At 42.6% G+C, this 18,003-nt stretch overlaps 1 protein-coding gene across 3 annotated transcripts in view; it reads left to right on the top strand.

The window, feature by feature from the left end:
* Nucleotides 1-18,003, top strand: part of Adnp (activity dependent neuroprotector homeobox) — a 31,883-nt gene that overhangs the window by 9,669 nt on the left and 4,211 nt on the right. For 2 of the 3 annotated variants that reach the window (XM_069989989.1, XM_069989987.1), the window contains 2 exons: nucleotides 13,243-13,355; nucleotides 15,740-15,832. In XM_069989989.1, the coding sequence (XP_069846090.1) occupies nucleotides 13,248-13,355; nucleotides 15,740-15,832 (201 nt within the window). In that variant the 5' untranslated portion in view covers nucleotides 13,243-13,247. The remainder of the gene's footprint in view (nucleotides 1-13,242; nucleotides 13,356-15,739; nucleotides 15,833-18,003) is intronic. The other variant, XM_069989990.1, reaches the window with a different exon arrangement.

The following is an 18,003-nucleotide window of genomic DNA, read 5'->3' as shown; positions in this document are numbered from 1 at the left end:
ATGTCTCTAGCTGATGATTTATCATTACATTGTTTATATGTACGCTATATGTAAGACTTAAAATGTTACAACAAGCCAGGCACTGGTGGCTCACGCCTATAATCCTAGCTACTCAGGAGACTGAGATCTGAGGATCAGGTTCAAAGCCAGCCCAGGCAGGAAGGGCTGTAAGACGCTCTTATCTCCAATAAAAATCACTCAGAAAACTGGGAGTGGTGCTGTGGCTCAAGTGGTAGAACACTACCCTTGAGACTAGCGCCCCCGCCCAGAGTTCAAACCCCAAGACTGGCAAAAAAAAAAAAAAAAAGCAAAAACAAACAAAATGCTACATCAAAATTTTTACCAGTTTTCCTTTAAAAGACTTCACCTTTACTGAGACCTCCTTTTTTTTTTTAGTTCTCCTCTTACAGCTACTTGAAAGAAACTTAAGATAGCTTTGAAATTTAAAACATGGGAATTCTCTGAAGATCTTTCTGTAATGACACATGCTCTTTCAAAACTAAAAATGAATTGAACTTCTCATTATGGTGACTCTAGCTGTATTAATCTATCAAGGCAAAGAAAACTAGGAGTTTTTAAATATTTCAAAGTTTGGTGGCCACTCATGTCTTTGGGGGGGGCAAAGAGTTACTAATTTAAGTGTCCACAATAGTCTGAAAAGTTGTGGTGGTCTTCACATCCAGAGACTTGCTGTAAAGGATCTGCCCTGCTTCAGGTAATCATAACCTATGCATAATAAACATTTCTGACAAAGGCCCTCAATAATAAGTACCCCTGATTTTGAAACCAGACCACCCTTAAAATTCCAAGCATCCCTTATCTACTTTCATAGTTGGTATTTATTAAATTTTCCAGAAGTTTTTTTTTATAATGTATTGTTAATGCTGATAAGATATACTGAACAACATCATATGTACCGTTCTGTAGCATTAAGTACTTTGACATCTCCAATACAACTTTCTACCATACCCACTTCAAGAACTTTTTCTTGCCGGGCGCCTGGTGGCTTATGCCTGTAATCCTAGCTACTTGGGAGGAGTACTAGACTTGAGCTGCAGAGCTCAGGGACAGTGTCCAGGCCCAGAGTTCAAGTCCTACAACCCAACCAAAAAAAGAAAAAGAACTTTTTCTTACAAAATTGAAATTTTGTATCCATTCAGCTGTAACCCTCCTTTCCTCTTCCCAGCCCCTGGCAGCAGCTATTCTGCTCTGTGAATTGGACTACTCTCCCTTATGAGCCTGATCTTACTGTATTGTCCTTCTGACTGGCTTGTTTCATTTAGCTCAGTGTATTCAAGATATTGTTAACTGCACTTGAGCCATGCCTCAAACTACATTGGGTTGCTGTTGGGTGGTGGTTTTTGTTTTTGTTTTTTTGTTGTTTTTTTTTTTTGTTTGGTTTGGTTTGGTTTTTTGTTGTTGGTTTTTGTTTGCTTGTTTGTTTTTTTGCCAGTCCTGGAATTTGAACTCAGGGCCTGGGCTCTCTGTCCCTGAGTTCTCTGCTCAAAGCTAGCACTCTACCACTTGAGCCTTAGCACCACTTCTGGCTTTTTTTGAGTAGTTTGTTGGAGATAAGAGTTTCATGACCTTTCCTGTCTGGGCTGGATTTGAACCACAAGCCTCAGATCTCAGCCTCCTGAACAGCTACAATTATAATGACTTGAGCCACCTAAATTGCATTTTGTTTCTGGTTTTTTGTGTTGTTTTTTTTTTTTTTTAAGGAAAAACAGGACTGAGTATATAGAGCTATATGCAAGGTCCTGGGTTCAGTCTCAACACTAAATTAAAAACTAAAAAATTAAAATTAGAAACTTAAGGAAAAGTTATGTGTGCAAATTATTGTACACAAATTATTGTATAGTTGTCCCTTGTTATATCACAGTTCACTTATTGTAGCTTCACTGTGTCGCTGTTTTGATTTTTCTTTTAATGTGTAAATAGTAATCCTTACCTATGGCAGTTTTGTTCCAGAGGCACCCGCCTCCCCATGATAGGTGAAAATTTGTAAAATAGCAGTTAAATCCCTTGCTATATCACATTGTTACTTGGCAGATTTTCACCTATCTCAGGGGTCTCTGGAATGCAACTCCCACAATAGGAGAGGGATCACTGTATTACCTTTTGGTAAAGTTATAAGTTCTTTGGTTGACCTGTACTTGTCTGTGTCTTTTTTGCTTGCTTGTTTTGGTAACTGTTTTATTGTAATATAGTTCAAATACCAAGCAAAGTGTACAGTTAAGTAGTCTTAAGAGTATTTGGAGCCAGGTGCTACTCAGGAGGCAGAGAGAAATTTGAGGGTCATAGTTGGAAACCAGCCCTAGTAGGAAAGTCCGAGACTCTTATCTCCAATTAAGCACCCAAAAGAAAAAGGAGGAGAGTATTCAGAGTTATGCAGCTATCCAGCCAGTCAACCCCAGAAAGAAATGCAGTTTTCAGCCGGACGCCAGTGGCTCACGCCTGTAACCTTAGCTACTCAGGAAGCTGAGATCTAAAGATCGCAGTTCAAAGCCAGTCCAGGCAGGAAACTCCATGAGACTCTTATCTCCAGTTAACCACCAGAATTCTTTTTTTTGGGGGGGGGGGTTCTTTTTGCTTATGTGGTGCTGAGGAATTGAACCCAGGGCCTCATGCATGCAAGGTAGGCACTCTACCACTGAGCCACCTTCCCAGCCCCATCCCAGTTAACCACCAGAAAACTGGAAGGGGCACTGTGGCTCAAGTGGTAGAGTGCTCGCCCTCAGCTGAAGAGCTCAGGGACAGTACCCAAGCCCAGAGTTCAAGCCCCACAACAGACAAAAAAAGAAAAAAGAAATACAGTACTCATTAGCAGTCTCCCTCCTATCCTACCCCTAGTGCCAGGCCACCAGAGTCCTTAGTCTGCCTTGAATGTCATATAAGCAGCCATACAATGTGGTAATTTATGGCTAGCTTCATTCACTTAGCAATTTTTGGCATTCTGTGTTAGAGCAGATCACCACTACTTGATTCCTTTGATCCATTCCTGTTCCATCATATGGAGATACTGAATTCTTCTCTGAGAACTTTCATGTACAAGGTTTTCAGCAAATGTTCTGATTTCTTAATTCATTTGAAACAAGGAACACAATATATTTGGGGTAAGCAGCCTACAGGAAGTTTGGTAGTTCCAAAGAAAGGAAACTAGGGGCTGGGAAGTTGGCTCAGTGGTAGAGCACTTGTCTTGCATGCCTGAGGCCCTGGGTTCAATTCCTCAGCACCACATAAGCAAAAAGAAAAAAGCCAGAAGTGGTGCTGTGGCTCAAGTGGTAGAGCGCTAGCCTTAGCTGAAGAGCTGAGGGACAGCGCCAAGGCCCAGAGTTCAGGCCCCACGACCAGACCCCCAAAAAAAAAAAACAAGAAAAGGAAACTACTGTTAGAGCTTCCCCCTTTCCTAGGCAACCTTCGAGAAGAACGTGGCAGAGTATTAGCCATGAGGAGATGGTGAAGGAGACATCTGGTTTGGAAAAGTGGTTGCGTTAGGATACCAGAGTTGTTGTGGTTCTTGCCTTGTGGCAAGTATTAGCAGTATGACTTCGATAGAAAGAGTTCCTTCTGGGGAGGCTGTCCAGTGGGTATCTGCGTACTCTGAAACGGTGACAGCACCGAGGCACAAATGTCTTAGTTCCTGTTGCCATTCTTTGCTAGATGTGGTGAATGTTGGGCTGACCCCAGATGTGTACAGATGCTTGATCTCTGCATCACACTTTTCTGTTTTGGCTGAGCTTTTCCCTTTAAGGCCATTTTCAGTCTTGAGTATTGAAGTGAGTGAGAGCGCGCGCGCGCGCGCACACACACACACACACACACACGTGAGTGAGAGCGCACACACACACACACACACACACACACACACACACGAAAGGAGGGCTATGTCTACACCGGGAGAGGGGCTGGAGACACAGTTCCCCGGCGAGCCTTGCTTCATCTCAGCTGCTGGTCTGCAGAATAATTCCAGTGTTTACTGTCCAGTTTCACTTGATACTGCCAGGTAGACAGTGGACCTCAGTCTTGTGCCTTCTCACAGGCTTATATTGGCTGTGGGTTTGGGGTCATTTTTGGAAACAGAATGCTTGTATCCTTTCAAACCCTGAAAGACAAGGCTGCTTTTAGGTGCATATGTAGTATCAGGCTAGGGGTGTGGCTCTGTGCTAGAGCCTTTGCTCAGCATGCACTTCTGTCCTCAGCACATGGGTGGGTGGATGGGCGTTTAGAAGGATCTTTCCTTCCCAGATAACAAGCAGACCAAAGTTCTTGGGGCTGGGGATGTGGCCCCGAGTTTGAGTCCTCGGTATCACATAAACAGAAAAGCTGGAAGTGTCACTGTGGCTCAAGTGGTAGAGCGCTAACCTTGAGCAAAAGAAGTTCAGGGACAATGCCCATTCCCTGAGTTCAAGCCCCATGGCTGGCAAAAAAAAAGAATTAGAGTTGTTTTTTTTTACTACATTGCTAACCCATGCTGGCTTCAAAGTCAAAATCCTTTCGCTTCCACTCTGTGTGAGTTCTGGAATGACAAGTGTGAGTCAACACACAGAAGCTTTTTCCCTTGGGTTCTTATCCCCTTGTTCAGTAGCATACATTCGTTGTGCAAAGTAGATTTCTTTGTAAATATTTCCATACTCCATCTCACTCCCTGTTGCTTCCCTTCCTAGAGCAATTTCAAATGGTTTTGTTGTTTGAAAGTGTTTTTACCAAATTCAGCCCCACCCATATTTTCTTTCTTTAGTTGATGATCGTCATATATGTGAAGTGGCTCCTGTCAACATACACACTTCAGGAGCATTAACTTAAAAATAATCCCAGAAGTCAAGGAGTAGTGTTGTCTCGTTAGCCCATATTTGTCACTTCCACAAAGCCAGAAATGGAACTGTAGCTCAAGTTGTAGAGAGAAAGAGCATCTAGCTTTGACCAGAAAAGCTCAAAGACAGCACCTAGGCCCTGAGTTCAAGCCCCAGGACCAGCAAAAAAATAAAGCTTGTGAATGGAGCTGTCTGTCCAATGTGCTACAAGCCATCAGTGTTCTTACATAGTCTCCTCACTATAGATGGTCAGGTAATGGAGACTCGCTCATTGTCCATCTAAAGTGCCAAAAAATATTACTTCAAACACGATGTTATATTTAGATAAATATAATTATTTTGCCCTGCAATTTAGTCTTCAAGAAAGTTATGAAAACTTAATTTAAGACATTGAGTAATTGATAAAGTTAACATGAAGAAAATGGGTTTGTGTGTAGGCAACATTGTATAGTGCTTTAGTAAAGAAATACTTTTTATGGGCTGGGAAGTTGGCTCAGTGGTAGAGCCCTTGCCTTGCATGCCTGAGGCCCTGGGTTCGATTCCTCAGCACCACATAAGCAAAAAGAAAAAAGCCACAAGTGGTGCTGTGGCTCAAGTGGTGGAACGCTAGCCTTGAGCTGAAGAGCTGAGGGACAGTGCCCAGGCCCGGAGTTCAGACCCCACGAATGGACCCCCAAAAATAAAGAAATACTTTTTATTATCCAACTGGGAAGATAGTAAAAGTCCAATGTGGTTAGTAATTTAAAATATCAAACAAGGGCTGGGAAGGTGGCTCAGTGGTAGAGCACTTGCCTTGCATACATGAGGCCCTGGGTTCGATTCCTCAGCACCACATAAGCAGAAAAAAAGACTAGAAGCAGCGCTGTGGCTCAAGTGGTAGAGCACTCGCCTTGAGCTGAAGAGCTGAGAGACAGTGCACAGGCCTAGAGTTCAGGCCCCACAACTGGACCCCCCCCCCAAAAAAAAAAAAAAAGTCCTCGAAAAAATATCAAACAAGCTGGGTTCTGGTGGCTGGCAGTCCTAGCTACTCAGGAAGCTGAGATCTGAGCTGAGGACCTCAGTTCAAAGCCAGCCCAGGCAGGAAAGTCTGTGAGACTCTTATCTCCAATTAACCACCAGAAAACCAGAAGTGGCTGTGGCTCATAGTGGTAGAGTGTTATAGCCTTGAGCAAAAAAGAGCTCGGGGGCAGCACCCAAGCCTGAAGTGAAAGCCCCACAACAGGAAAAACAAAAATGCAAACAAGACTCAATAATATTGCCTGCGGTTTCTTGACTTTGAGTTTTCTAATGCAATTACCCTAAGCAATATAATTTTTGCTCATTATTCAAGATTAGCTTTAAGTACAAGTGTGTCACTATTTGCACAAAGTAGTTTCTTTTCCTGGTCCTTCCAACTTACCTAAAAGAATCTCATTTTTAAGCTTCAGTTCTTAACTATTTTCCAGTAAGACTAAGGAAAGAGGAGAGTATACTTTTGTTACCTCAGTTCTATCTGCTAATCCAGAACATTCTGCTCCTGGATAGTTAGAATTACCTGCTTGTTCTGTGGTGGTTGGGGTTGGGAGAGGAAAAGGCTTTAGTACTGCCTTTCAGAGCTCAAAAGCTGATTCTACACAAAAGGGCAGTGAGTAGTTGATTGCGTCCAGTCTGAATGTAGGCTATCCATATGGTCACTCATTGGAGGGTCATTCCATTTGTAAAAATAGAAATATATAGCCTTTTTACAACTGGCTTAAATGTGAATGTCTATGCGTCCACTTTGGATGCAGACTAGTAGAGTCAGGACATTGGAAGATTTATGTATTGCAAAATTGTACTGTGACCATACTTGGACTTGGTGATTGGTATAGACAGGTATTGTATGCTGCTGGAGCAAAGTAGAAAGGAAAGAAGCTGCATAAATATGAAGATGTTGTCATCTTTCTGTCTAGATAGTTTTTCACTACCTAAATGTTATATCACAGGGTCTCCTCTCAGAGAAAGAGAGGAACATTGTTGGCATCACTTAAACCATTGTAAATCTCTGACTCAAACACCAATACAGGTTTCAATATTTTAATACTAACATCCACATTAATTGGAGTACTTGGTTTTAACTTCAAGGGTTTGACTTTCTTATATTTTGATCATGGGGCTTGAACTGAAGACCTGGGCACTGTCTGAGCAGTTTTGCTCAAAGCTAGCATTCTGCCACTTGGCGCTCAGATCTACTTTGAGTTTTCTGGTGGTTAATTTGGAGCCAGGAGTCTTCACAGACTTTCTTCCCTGGGCTGGCTTTAAACTGCAATCCTCTGATCTCAGCCTTCTGAGTGGCTAGAATTATAGGCATGAACCACCAGCACCTGGCTAAGGTCTGACCTTCATATGTACTAATTGGAGTTGATATTTGTATTGCTGCATGCTAGTGGCTCACTAGCCTACTATAATCCTAGCTACTCAGGAAGCTGAGATCTGAGGATTGTAATTAGAAGCCAACCAGAGTGGGAAAGTCTGTGAGACTTTTATCTCCAGAAAATCCAGAAGTAGGGCTGAGAATGTGGCTTAGTGGTAGAGTGCTTGCCCAGCATGCATGAAGCCCTGGGTTCAATTCCTCAGTACCACATAAACAGAAAGGCCAGAAGTGGCACTGTGGCTCAAGTGTTAGAGTGCTAGCCTTAAGCAAAAGAAGCTCAGGGACAGTGCCCAGGCCCTGAGTTCAAGCCTCAGGACTGGCACAAAAAAAGGGCAGAAGAAGCCAGGTGCCTGTGGCTCATGCCTGTAATACTAGCTACTCAGGAGGCTGAGATCTGAGGATCACGGTTCAAAGCTAGCCTGGACAGGAAAGTCCATGAGACTCCTGTCTCCAGTTAACTACCAGAAAACCAGAAATGGTACTGTTGCTCAAGGGGTAGACTACTCTCCTTGACCTGAAGAGCTCAGGGACAGCGCCCAGGCCCAAAGTTCAAGCCCCACAACCAAAAAAAAAAAAAAAGGCAAAAGTGGAGCTGTGAGTCGAATGGGTAGAGCAGTAGTCTTGCCAAAAATAAAAGATAAACAACTCAGAGACAGTGCTCAGGCCCTGAGTTCAAGCCTCAGGACTAGCACAAAAAAAAAAATTACATCTGATTCTTTAGGTTAATGAACTGACTCCCTGTAACTTTATTTATTTTTTATTTTATTTTATTTTGGGTCCAGTCGTGGGGCCTGAACTCTGGGCCTTGGCGCTGTCCCTCAGCTCTTCAGCTCAAGGCTAGCGCTCTACCACTTGAGCCACAGCACCACTTTCAGCTTTTTTCTTTTTTGCTTATGTGGTACTGAGGAATTGAACCCAGGGCCTCAGGCATGCAAGGCAAGCGCTCTACCACTGAGCCAACTTCCCAGCCCTCCCTGTAACTTTATGTATTGATCGAACTATTTTATTAGAAAATTTCAGCAAGCTACTCGAGGCTGAGATCTGAGGATCACATTCAAAGCCAGCCCGGGCAGGAAAGTCTGTGAGACTCTTATCTCCAGTAAACCACTCAGAAAATTGGAAGTGGCTCTGTGGCTCAAGTGGCAGAGTGCTGAAGAGCTGAGGGACAGCGTCCAGGCCCAGAGTTCAAGCCCCACGACTAACACACACAAAAAAAAATTAAGTAAACTATTGGAATTCTGCTTTTTTCAAACTTTATGCTTGGATGAATTACCACTGGCCCCGATCTACATGTCAGAAACTAGGGCCTAAATTTGTACCATTACTAGTGTGTTTTGGCATATTAAGTTAGTGCCCAAAACTTACAAGAGTTTGGAAACATGAAATAACAAAAATTGCACACTATAGAATATGCTATGCCATTTGATTCTTGGGAATGCAATCTATATGTGCAATTTAAAGGCTCTTTTTCCTTCCTGCATTGATTCTTCAAAGGCTTAGTTTGCCTTGCTTTGCTTTTTGAGATGGTCGGAATCACACCTAGTCTTGAGGGTGCTGGGCACATGCATTACTGCTACTAATGAGCCTTGTCAATGAGCTGCCAGCCCTAGCCTGGGTTATTTATTTATTCATTACTTTTGTTTTTGTCACTTTGTTTAATCTTGTTTTACTTTCTAATGTCATAGTATGAAGTGCTTTTTCTGCTTTTAAAAATGGGACTAGTTGGGGCCACATCCTGATCAGGTCCTTCAGACTCGACCTTGGGCCACTACCCTGGCACTGTCTGTCATCCATTGGATTCTTCCATCTTCCTGGCCCAGAAGAACTGAGCCTAGCCTTTGATTAGACCCAGAGTTTTTAGCAGAGTGCTTGTCTTCATATGTAGTTATAATCTGGTTTGTCTGGTGGACTCTGCTCTTAGTTCCCAATGTATCTTCCTTCCCCTGTGTAGACTGGACCTACATGTAGATCATCTCCTGATATTCTAGGTTGTCTGATTTTACCTACCCTCTTGTTACTTGAAGTAAGAAACATGTTTGCTCCAGATACTTGAGAGAAAGGTCACACATATAGTATTTTGTGCCTTAAATCTGTATAGCTTTAGGGCCTGACTGAGTGCATCTCATATTTTTATCCCAGCCTTTGACTCTTGTATCCTAGAAAAAAATAGAAGAAGGGATTTGGCCTGAATTAGTACAACTAATCCAGGTGGGGCCTCCACCATAGGTGGAGAGTATCAGTGCAAAGATTGATGGGAAAGGAGGTGGTTAATTTAGCCAAAAGAGGGTTAAAAACATTTTCTAAATGAATGGTTGGAGTCTACTTTATCAAATTATATGTTTACCAAAAAATTAATTCAGTGGAAGGCTGATGGCTCATGCCTGTAATCCTAGCTGTTCAGGACCTGACATCTGGGGCTGGGGATCATGGTTCAGAACCAGACCAGGCAGGAAAGTCACTGAGACTTTTCTCTCCAATTAACTACCCAAAAAAGCTGGGAATAGAGCTGGGTCTCAAGTGGTAAAGTACAAGCCTTGAACACAAAAGTTACAGGGACAGCACTCAGAATTCAAGCTCAGGAACCAACAGAATAGCAACAAAAATTAACTTCTGGATTGGGGACATGATTCAAGTGGTAGAGCAGTTGCATAGCAAGAATAAGGCCCTGAGTTCAATCTCCAGTATCACCCCCAAAAAGCTAGTCCTTTTCATTGTGAAAAGAGCATTTGCATTGAGCTTTTGCAAATCCCTTTAGAATTTTGACAGTGTTTTGGCTCTTTCCATGTAGTTTTTTTTTAATTAATAAAATCCGAGTCAAAGCATTTCTAAGAATAACATCTTCTGAAAATTTTGTTTGTCCTGCTAGACCCATTTCATAAGTGTTACCATTTTGCAGAAGATTCTCCGTTTTCCCTGTTTAGTATTTACTTCCTGTCTTACGTGCCACGGCCCATTGACGCTTCCAAGCCTTTTTTTTTTTTTTTTTTTTTTTTTTTTTGGCCAGGCCTGGGCCTTAAACTCAGGGCCTGCATGCTGCCCCTGAGCTTCTTTGTGCTTAAAAGTTAGCAGTCTACCACTTCAACTACAGCACCACTTCTGACTTTTTGTGAGTAGTTTATTGGAGATGAGAGTCCCACAAACTTTTCCTGCCCGGGCTGACTTTGAACTGCAGTCCTCAGATCTTAGCCTTCTTTTTTTTTTTTTTTTTTTTGTTGGTCGTGGGGCTTGAACTCTGGGCCTGGGCGCTGTCCCTCAGCTCTTCAAGCTCAAGGCGAGCGCTCTACCACTTGAGCTACAGCGCCACTCCCAGATCTTAGCCTTCTAAATAGCTAGGATTAGAGGCATGAGGTACCAGCGCCCAGCTACCAAGACTTTTAATTCCAATAAAGCAAAAGCAGAAATGATGATGTGTTTGCCTGAAGGATGGTGCCTGTGTCTGAATGGGCTGGGGATGAAGACAGGCTCTACCTGTGAGCATCTCCTCTGTTTTCCTCATGACCGACAGCACCCCTGTCAGCCTTGTGTGGGCACGTGCTGCATGTCCACAGAGACGCAGTGCTAGGATTAGTCCCTCTGTGTGTGTGATGTTGGTGCAGGAGGGATGTCCTGCCTATCAGTTATGGTAGGGTGTTCCCGTAGGAGTCTGGACAGACAAGCAAAGTATCTGAGCTCTACTGCCTGAGGGCCATCTTCCAGAAGCAAAAGGGGGGAGGAAAACTGTGTCTTCCAGCACCATGACTTGTTACAGAGTAGGTGCCCTGGAAATGATGGGTGAATAGGGAGAGTACAGTGCTATTCAGTTGGATATTTTCCCTTTTTTCTGTCATGAGCAGAACAGGTGATGGTTTTCTAGGAGGAGCTCTCCTTGGTATTGGGGTAATGATGCTGGCCTGTTAAGCAGCCAGCATGATAACCAAGAAGAATAAAGAGGATTGGCTTCCAGGGACATACCTAGGGAGAGGTGAAGACACTACATCTGTGTGTTCCTGTAAACATGTAGCTCTATGACAATTTTTAGATTATTATTAGGAATGTTCATCCATAAAAGTAATAATTATAAATATTTAGTGGAGATGTGGCTCAAGTAGTAGATCACCAGCTCTGAGCAAACAAGCCACATGAAGCCAGGAGCTACTAGCTACTCAGGAAGCTGAGATCTGAGGATCCCAGTTCAAAGCCAGCCTAGGCAGGAAAGTCTGTGAGACTCTTATCTCTAGTTAACCACCAGAAAATCAGAAGTTGTGGCTCCTAGTGGTAGAGTGCTAGCCTTGCAGAAAAGGGTTCAGGGACAGCTCCCATGCACTGACAAAAAATTAGTGAAAGCTTGAGGCCCTAAGTTCAAGCCCAAGTACCAGCACATACACAGTACATAATTTTCCTTTGTTTTGAAAAATGAAGAACTAGCCCTTGATCTCAGAAGCAAATTTTAGTGGAGATTTTATTTTTTAAGCAATTGTTTCCTTGTTGCAGGCTCAGGAAGTGTCTATTCTGGGAAAGGGAGCTATGTGGCTAGAGGATATGGAAGGGTGCCTTCTTTGCTTGTCTTCTTTACTGGCCTAGCAGAGAAAGGGCAGAGACACGAGCTCCTGCTTCATAGCTACCTACCAGGACTGTGAGAGGGCAGAAATGTCATTTATAATGAATGCTTTTCCTCTTTGGAGCCCAGTTAAACTTCGGTACATCAGAGGATATTTTGAGACATCTAAGTTATGGAAATGTATCCAGGTCTGCAATTTCTGGGAGTTCTTGCTTGAGGAGATTTCACTTTTTTCTCTTTCCACTTTTCATAGTTAACAATTTTTTTGATTGGAGTAATGAAGCAGCTTTATTACATTTGGGTTAATTGACTTGCAGTGGAAGTAGCATTAAAAGTAGTACATTTATTAAAATATTTACCTATGTTAAATTTTAGTTCTTGGTGCTTTGGCATTTGTTTGTGCTAGTATGGTTTTAGAAGGTTTTTTGTTGTTGTTTTTTTTAATCGGTTGTGGGGCTTAAACTCTGGGTCTGGGCACTGTCCCTCAGCTGTTTAGCTCAAGGCAAGCATTCTACCATTAGAGCCACAGCACCACTTCCGGTTTTCTGGTGTCTTATTAGAGATAAGAGTCCCACATACTTTCCTGCCCAGGCCGGCTTTGAACCACAATCCTCTGATCTTAGTCTCCTAAGTAGCTAGGATTACAGGGGTGAACTACCGGCACCCAGCAGAGGTACTTTATTCTGCAAAATTATTTTGGATTCAGATTAGTAAAATGATGGTAAATTCTCAATTCTATGGAAGCATTTATAGTCATGTTAGAACCCTATAAAGTATTCTCAAATTTTATTACCTACTAACCAAGATTTGTATTTAATAAATTGATCAGATTTTTTAATTTTACTTATTTAATAAGCTGATCAAAGTTTCTGACTTGATGTATTAGGATCACTAGCAGTGTTTTGGATCCCCTAAAGCCTGTGTAGTTTCCATATGCTCTGGTGCTGAGCACAGACTTCTTCCCTCCTCCACACTTAACCCAGACATATGTGGATTCCTTTGTCCAGGTGTGTTTTACTGGCTGTGGACAGACACTGCTAAACATACTGTTTAAGAACCCACAGCAGTGAGCAGGACATTTCCCAGACAACAAAGCTTCCCTGGCCCTCACAATTGTTGGTAGTCATGGTGAGAGGGTGAGCACTTTGGTATTTTCAGAGGTTCATCACCATGAGGAAAAAAGCACTCACACTTGATTTTAAAATAATTACTTGGTTGGTATTGTTTCCCTAATTCTCAACTTTGCAAGTTTATTGTTAAAATTGCTCTTTAAAACAAGCAGAATTGTGTCAGGTTAGACTCAAAGGTCAATTTCTAATAGCAGGTGTTCTATTAGAAAATAGAAATAGTGAGCACTTATTTTGTTGTAAAATCTACTAGAACAGTGTTCTCCTCTCTAGTCAGATAGAACCAGGGTTTGGGGTCCTATAGCAGTGCAATTAGTAAATATTACACGTTGTACATGTTTTGACTTTGACTTAAATTTTTTTTTCCAATAGAAACTATGTTCCAACTTCCTGTCAACAATCTTGGCAGTTTAAGAAAAGCCCGGAAAACTGTGAAAAAAATACTTAGTGACATTGGGTTGGAATACTGTAAAGAACATATAGAAGTAAGTAGCATGCCGTTTTTAATTTTAACCTAACTCCACTTCTCATCCGTTACTGTGTTTCGGGTCAGATGTGATCTGAATTTTAGTTACAGCACTAACTTGGTCAGCTCTCTCAGTACACTTGTTCCCTTCTCCCTAACATGGGCTCTTTCATCTTTGCATCCTAAGCTAAAACAGCTGTCTTGAAAGATGTCAGGCATTGTACCAGGTACTTTAAAGTTGCCTGTAACTTTAGTGCTTAAAACCTTGAAGGCAGGAATGTAGGAATTCTAGTCTACAGATTACAAAAGGGAAATGATAGGAGTAGTTCCATTTCACAGCTGAGCAAAGGGCTGTGGGACTCCAGGGTCTGTTCACATTCTGAGAGTGTTCTGGAGGACTTTCTAGGTCTTGGGCAAGGTTGTTGGGGTACTTGTTTTCTCTCCTTAGGATCTGAACTTTTGTCAGCCCTTTTGGCCCTCTGGAGAATACTGTCTTCCCCTTGTAGAGCAGTCCAGCCTTTACAGCTGGAGCTTTTCCCACACCTGAGCAATAGACTCCCTTTTTTTCCAGATCTTGTCACTAGTTGGTCAGATCCTTCGGTTGAAATGTTGAGAAGTTTTCCCGTGAACCCTTTAAGTTCCAGCTGGCCAAAGAATGCAGCTGCCTTGTTTGACCATGTAACCCCATCACCCAGGCCAGGACTTAGCACTTGTAGTACCTGCTCTGAGCATGTTTGGTGACTGGAATTAGAATTAGAGAGCAGTCCATTCATAAAACAGGTTTTCCTCTGCTGAGTGCTATTAATAATATTCTAGGACCACATCATGGAAAACAAGTTTCTCAAAAGTGGGCTTCTCTAATGGTGGGTATCCAGGGTGGAAGGAGTCCTTCCAGCCCACCTGGGTCAGGGAGATGTCCTGGATGACACGGTCCATTCGCTCTGCCCTTGGAGGGCATCATCTTCACAGAGGTCTGCGTTTGATTTGTCCCTCCCATTATTGCACACATTTGATAACTCTGGAATTTGCTTATACTTGATTTTCCACCCAGAACTATGAGCCATTTCAGAGCAAGGGAACTTCACCCTAGATTTTACCTTTCTTGTCTATGGTGGAGGGTGGCATTTAAATTTTCACTTGAGTATGAATTTAACATCATATGCTTACTTTCTTTGAAAGTAAAGCTATCTTTCCTTTTTTTATTTTAAAAATCTTACATTTCAGCTGAGCTCCATGGCTTAAGCCTATAATCCTAACTACTTAGGAGGCATAGATCAGGAGGTCACAGTTCAAGGTCATCCTGGGCATGATGACTCAGTGGCACATGCTTGTGGTCTCCAGCAGTACAGGGCAGCAGAAGTAGGAGAATCATAGCCCAGGCCAGCTAATAGATAAAGTGACTCTACCTCACAAATAGCCTTGCCACTGGGCACTGGTAGTTCACACCTGTAGTCCTAACTAGCTACTCAGGAGGCTGAGAAATTGGGGTTAAAGGCCAGCTGTAGCAAGAAAGTCTGTAAGATTCTTATCCCCAATGAGTCACCTAAAAAGCTGGAAGTGGAGGTGAGGCTCAAGTGGTAGAAGGCTAGCCTTGAGTGAAAAAGCTGGACTTTGAGTTCAAGTCCCAGTATTGACACAAAAATATGCAAAAGTAGCTAGAGGTGTGGCTCAGGTAGTAGAACACCTGCCTAGCAAGTATGAGATCCAATACACCAATAATTTTTCTTTTATGCTGGTCCTGGGGCTTGCATGCTGTCCCTGCACTGCTGTCTGCCAACGCTGGCTTCAAACCACGGTCCTCAGCTCTCAGCTTCCCAGGTGGCTAGGATCATAGGCTGGAGCCCACAGACACCTGACCCATCAACAAATTCTTGAGTTTCCTTCCTGACTCAGTCTCCCAGAGTCTCCTCATTGTTAATTTTTCTTCAGTGTGACACCTGCAGTGACTATTGCTGGAACACCCACCACTGTAACTGGTGCTGCTGCCCAAATGTATTCATGTGCCACTGCTGCTTTTTTTTTTTTTTTTTAACCAGTCCTGGGGCTTGACCTAGGCACTGTCCCTGAGCTTCTTTGGCTCAAGACTAGCGCTCTACCACTTGAGCCACAGCACCACTTCCAGCTTTTTCAGTGTATGTGGTACTGAGGAATCAAACCCAGGGCTTCATGCATGCTAGGCAAGCACTCTACCACTGAGCCACCTTCCCAGCCCTGTGACTACATTTTTATGCCTAATTACAGCTTCCAGTAGTTTCTCAGAAAGCTGGCCCTTGACTTTTTAACAGTCCTAGTTTAGTTATTGGTAGAGTTGGTTTTATTGTGCCTTTCCCTACCCCTAGTTTAGATGTAGACTTGATATCATACAGTTAATACCATTATAAACTTTTTTTCACTGTTTTCTAGGATTTTAAACAGTTTGAACCTAATGACTTTTATTTGAAAAACACTACATGGGAGGATGTAGGACTATGGGACCCTTCGCTTACAAAAAACCAGGTAAGTACACACACAGGGATATCCCACAGTGACAGACAGTAGCCTTGGTGCACATTTTCAGCTATACCCTTTCATACTAACACAGTTACTGAATTTTGGAAGGTCTATACTGCGTGCGTGCGTGCGTGCGTGTGTGTTGTGTATGTGTGTGTGTGTGTGATAAGTAGTAGGGAAAACAACTTTTTGCTATTTTTCTCATGAGATTGAAATTTCATATAAAAATCAAGGGAAGGGGCTGGGAAGGTGGCTCAGTGGTAGAGCGCTTGCCTTGCATGCTTGAGGCCCTGGGTTCGATTCCTCAGCACCACATAAGCAAAAAGAAAAAAGCCGGAAGTGGCGCTGTGGCTCAAGTGGTAGAGTGCAATTCTTGAGCTGAAGAGATTAGGGACAGCGCCCAGGCCCAGAGTTCAGGCCTCACGACCAGACCCAAAAAAAAAAAAAAATCAAGGGGAGCCAGGCGCTGGTGGCTCATGCCTGTAATCCTAGCTACTCAGGAGGTTGAGATCCGAGGATCGAGGTTCAAAGCCAGCCCGGGCAGGAAAGTCCGTGAAACTCTTTATCTCCAATAAACCACCAGAAAACCAGAAGTGGCAACATAGCTCAAGTGGTAGAGTGCTGGCCTTGAGCTGAAGAGCTGTGGGACAGTGCTCAGGCCCAGAGTTGAAGGCCCATGACCGACCAAAAAAAAAAAAAGAATCAAGGGGAATTTTATTCCTTCCAAGTTCTGAGGCTTATGATCCACCAGTATTCCCTCCATAGGTGCTTTGACTCTCCAACATTCTGTTTCTCCAGTTAGGCATCACTGTCCTGTGTCTGTGTTGCCAGCCTTGTGTTTCTAGAAAGAAAAAAGCTAAACTTTCCTGCTCTGTATTGATAGCACTATCTGTATGGGAGGGTTACAAATTATGTTCAGAACATTAATCTGCAGCACCAACAGTTATCAATAGATGAAGATACAATGAAAATAAAAGTATAAATGATATTTCTTCATAAAGAGAAATGATTATCTGTTCCAATTCTAACATACTTAGCTAACAATCTGTACTTTCAATTCAAAGACATTTGAGGGAATTTTTACTAACCCTCTAGGAAAAAATATGAACCAACAATCTTAGAGTAGGACAGCTTTCCACCCTTTCTATGAGTCCTTAGCACTTAGCAGCAGGGTTGAGCTTTGAGGAAGAGACTTTCATTTGGGTTCCTACCAGTATCTGAAGGGGAGCCAGTTTCTAGGGAGAAAAGATAATGTCTCACCTAACATATGTTCACTTGTGTTCATCTAAGGGGATCAACTCCAGTAAATTCTGAAAGTTCTTTGGTGTCGCTATATTTTGCATCACATTATTGTCTTTTAAACACCATATCCCTTCAGTCTGTAGGATACTTTCATTTAAATTCTCCATTTGAGTTAAGCTGTCATTTGGGCTGGGAATGTGGCTTAGTGGTAGAGTACTTACCTAACCTGGGTTCAATTCCTCAGTACCACATAAGCAGAAAGGGCTGGAAATGGTGCTGTCACTCAAGTGGTAGAGTACTAGCCTTGAGCAAAAGAAGCTCATGGACAGTGCCCAGGCCTTGAGTTCAAGCCCCAGGATAGGCAAAAAAAAAAAAAAAAAAAAAAAACCAGCAGTAGCTGTCACTTCATCAACCTTGTGAAGCTGCTGTCTTTTATAAGAGGAAGCTGACATCCCCAATCAGGTTTCTGGTCCACAGAAAAGCCCAAGTGCTTAACTATACTTTGGGTTAGAGAAGAAACTTTTTGAAATTTGCCTTTTTTCTATGAAAAATTGTCCATGATAGAAAGGATAAAATGTACATGTTTATTCTTTACAGTTGTCTAACTACACCGAAACCATCTAGGCCACTTTACTATATTGTAAATCTGAGCCTTTGATCAAAAGTGGTGATAAGTTCATGTTAGCATAGGGTTGTTTCTGTCAGTGTTTATCTTGAAGCCATTTGCCTTTGACTTGCCTGAAACAAGTCGGTATGTAGGACCAGTCCTTTCTAAATCCCGAGGAAGAACTTAAAATGTTGTCTTTCACTTGTATCGGGGACATAAAAGTACCTTCTCATAAGTTCTGCTCGAGGAAAACTCATACTGAAATCTGTGCATTATTACAGTCCCTTCTAGAACCGGATGGATCCTGGGGAGTCTGGGGAGCCAGCCA

Source organism: Dipodomys merriami, unplaced genomic scaffold (genome assembly GCF_024711535.1).
Source record: "Dipodomys merriami isolate MVZ:Mamm:240054 unplaced genomic scaffold, mDipMer1.0.p SCAF_39, whole genome shotgun sequence".
NCBI lineage: Eukaryota > Metazoa > Chordata > Mammalia > Rodentia > Heteromyidae > Dipodomys > Dipodomys merriami.
The sequence above is the reverse complement of the archived record's forward strand: the minus strand, read 5'-3'. Positions and strand labels throughout refer to the sequence as shown.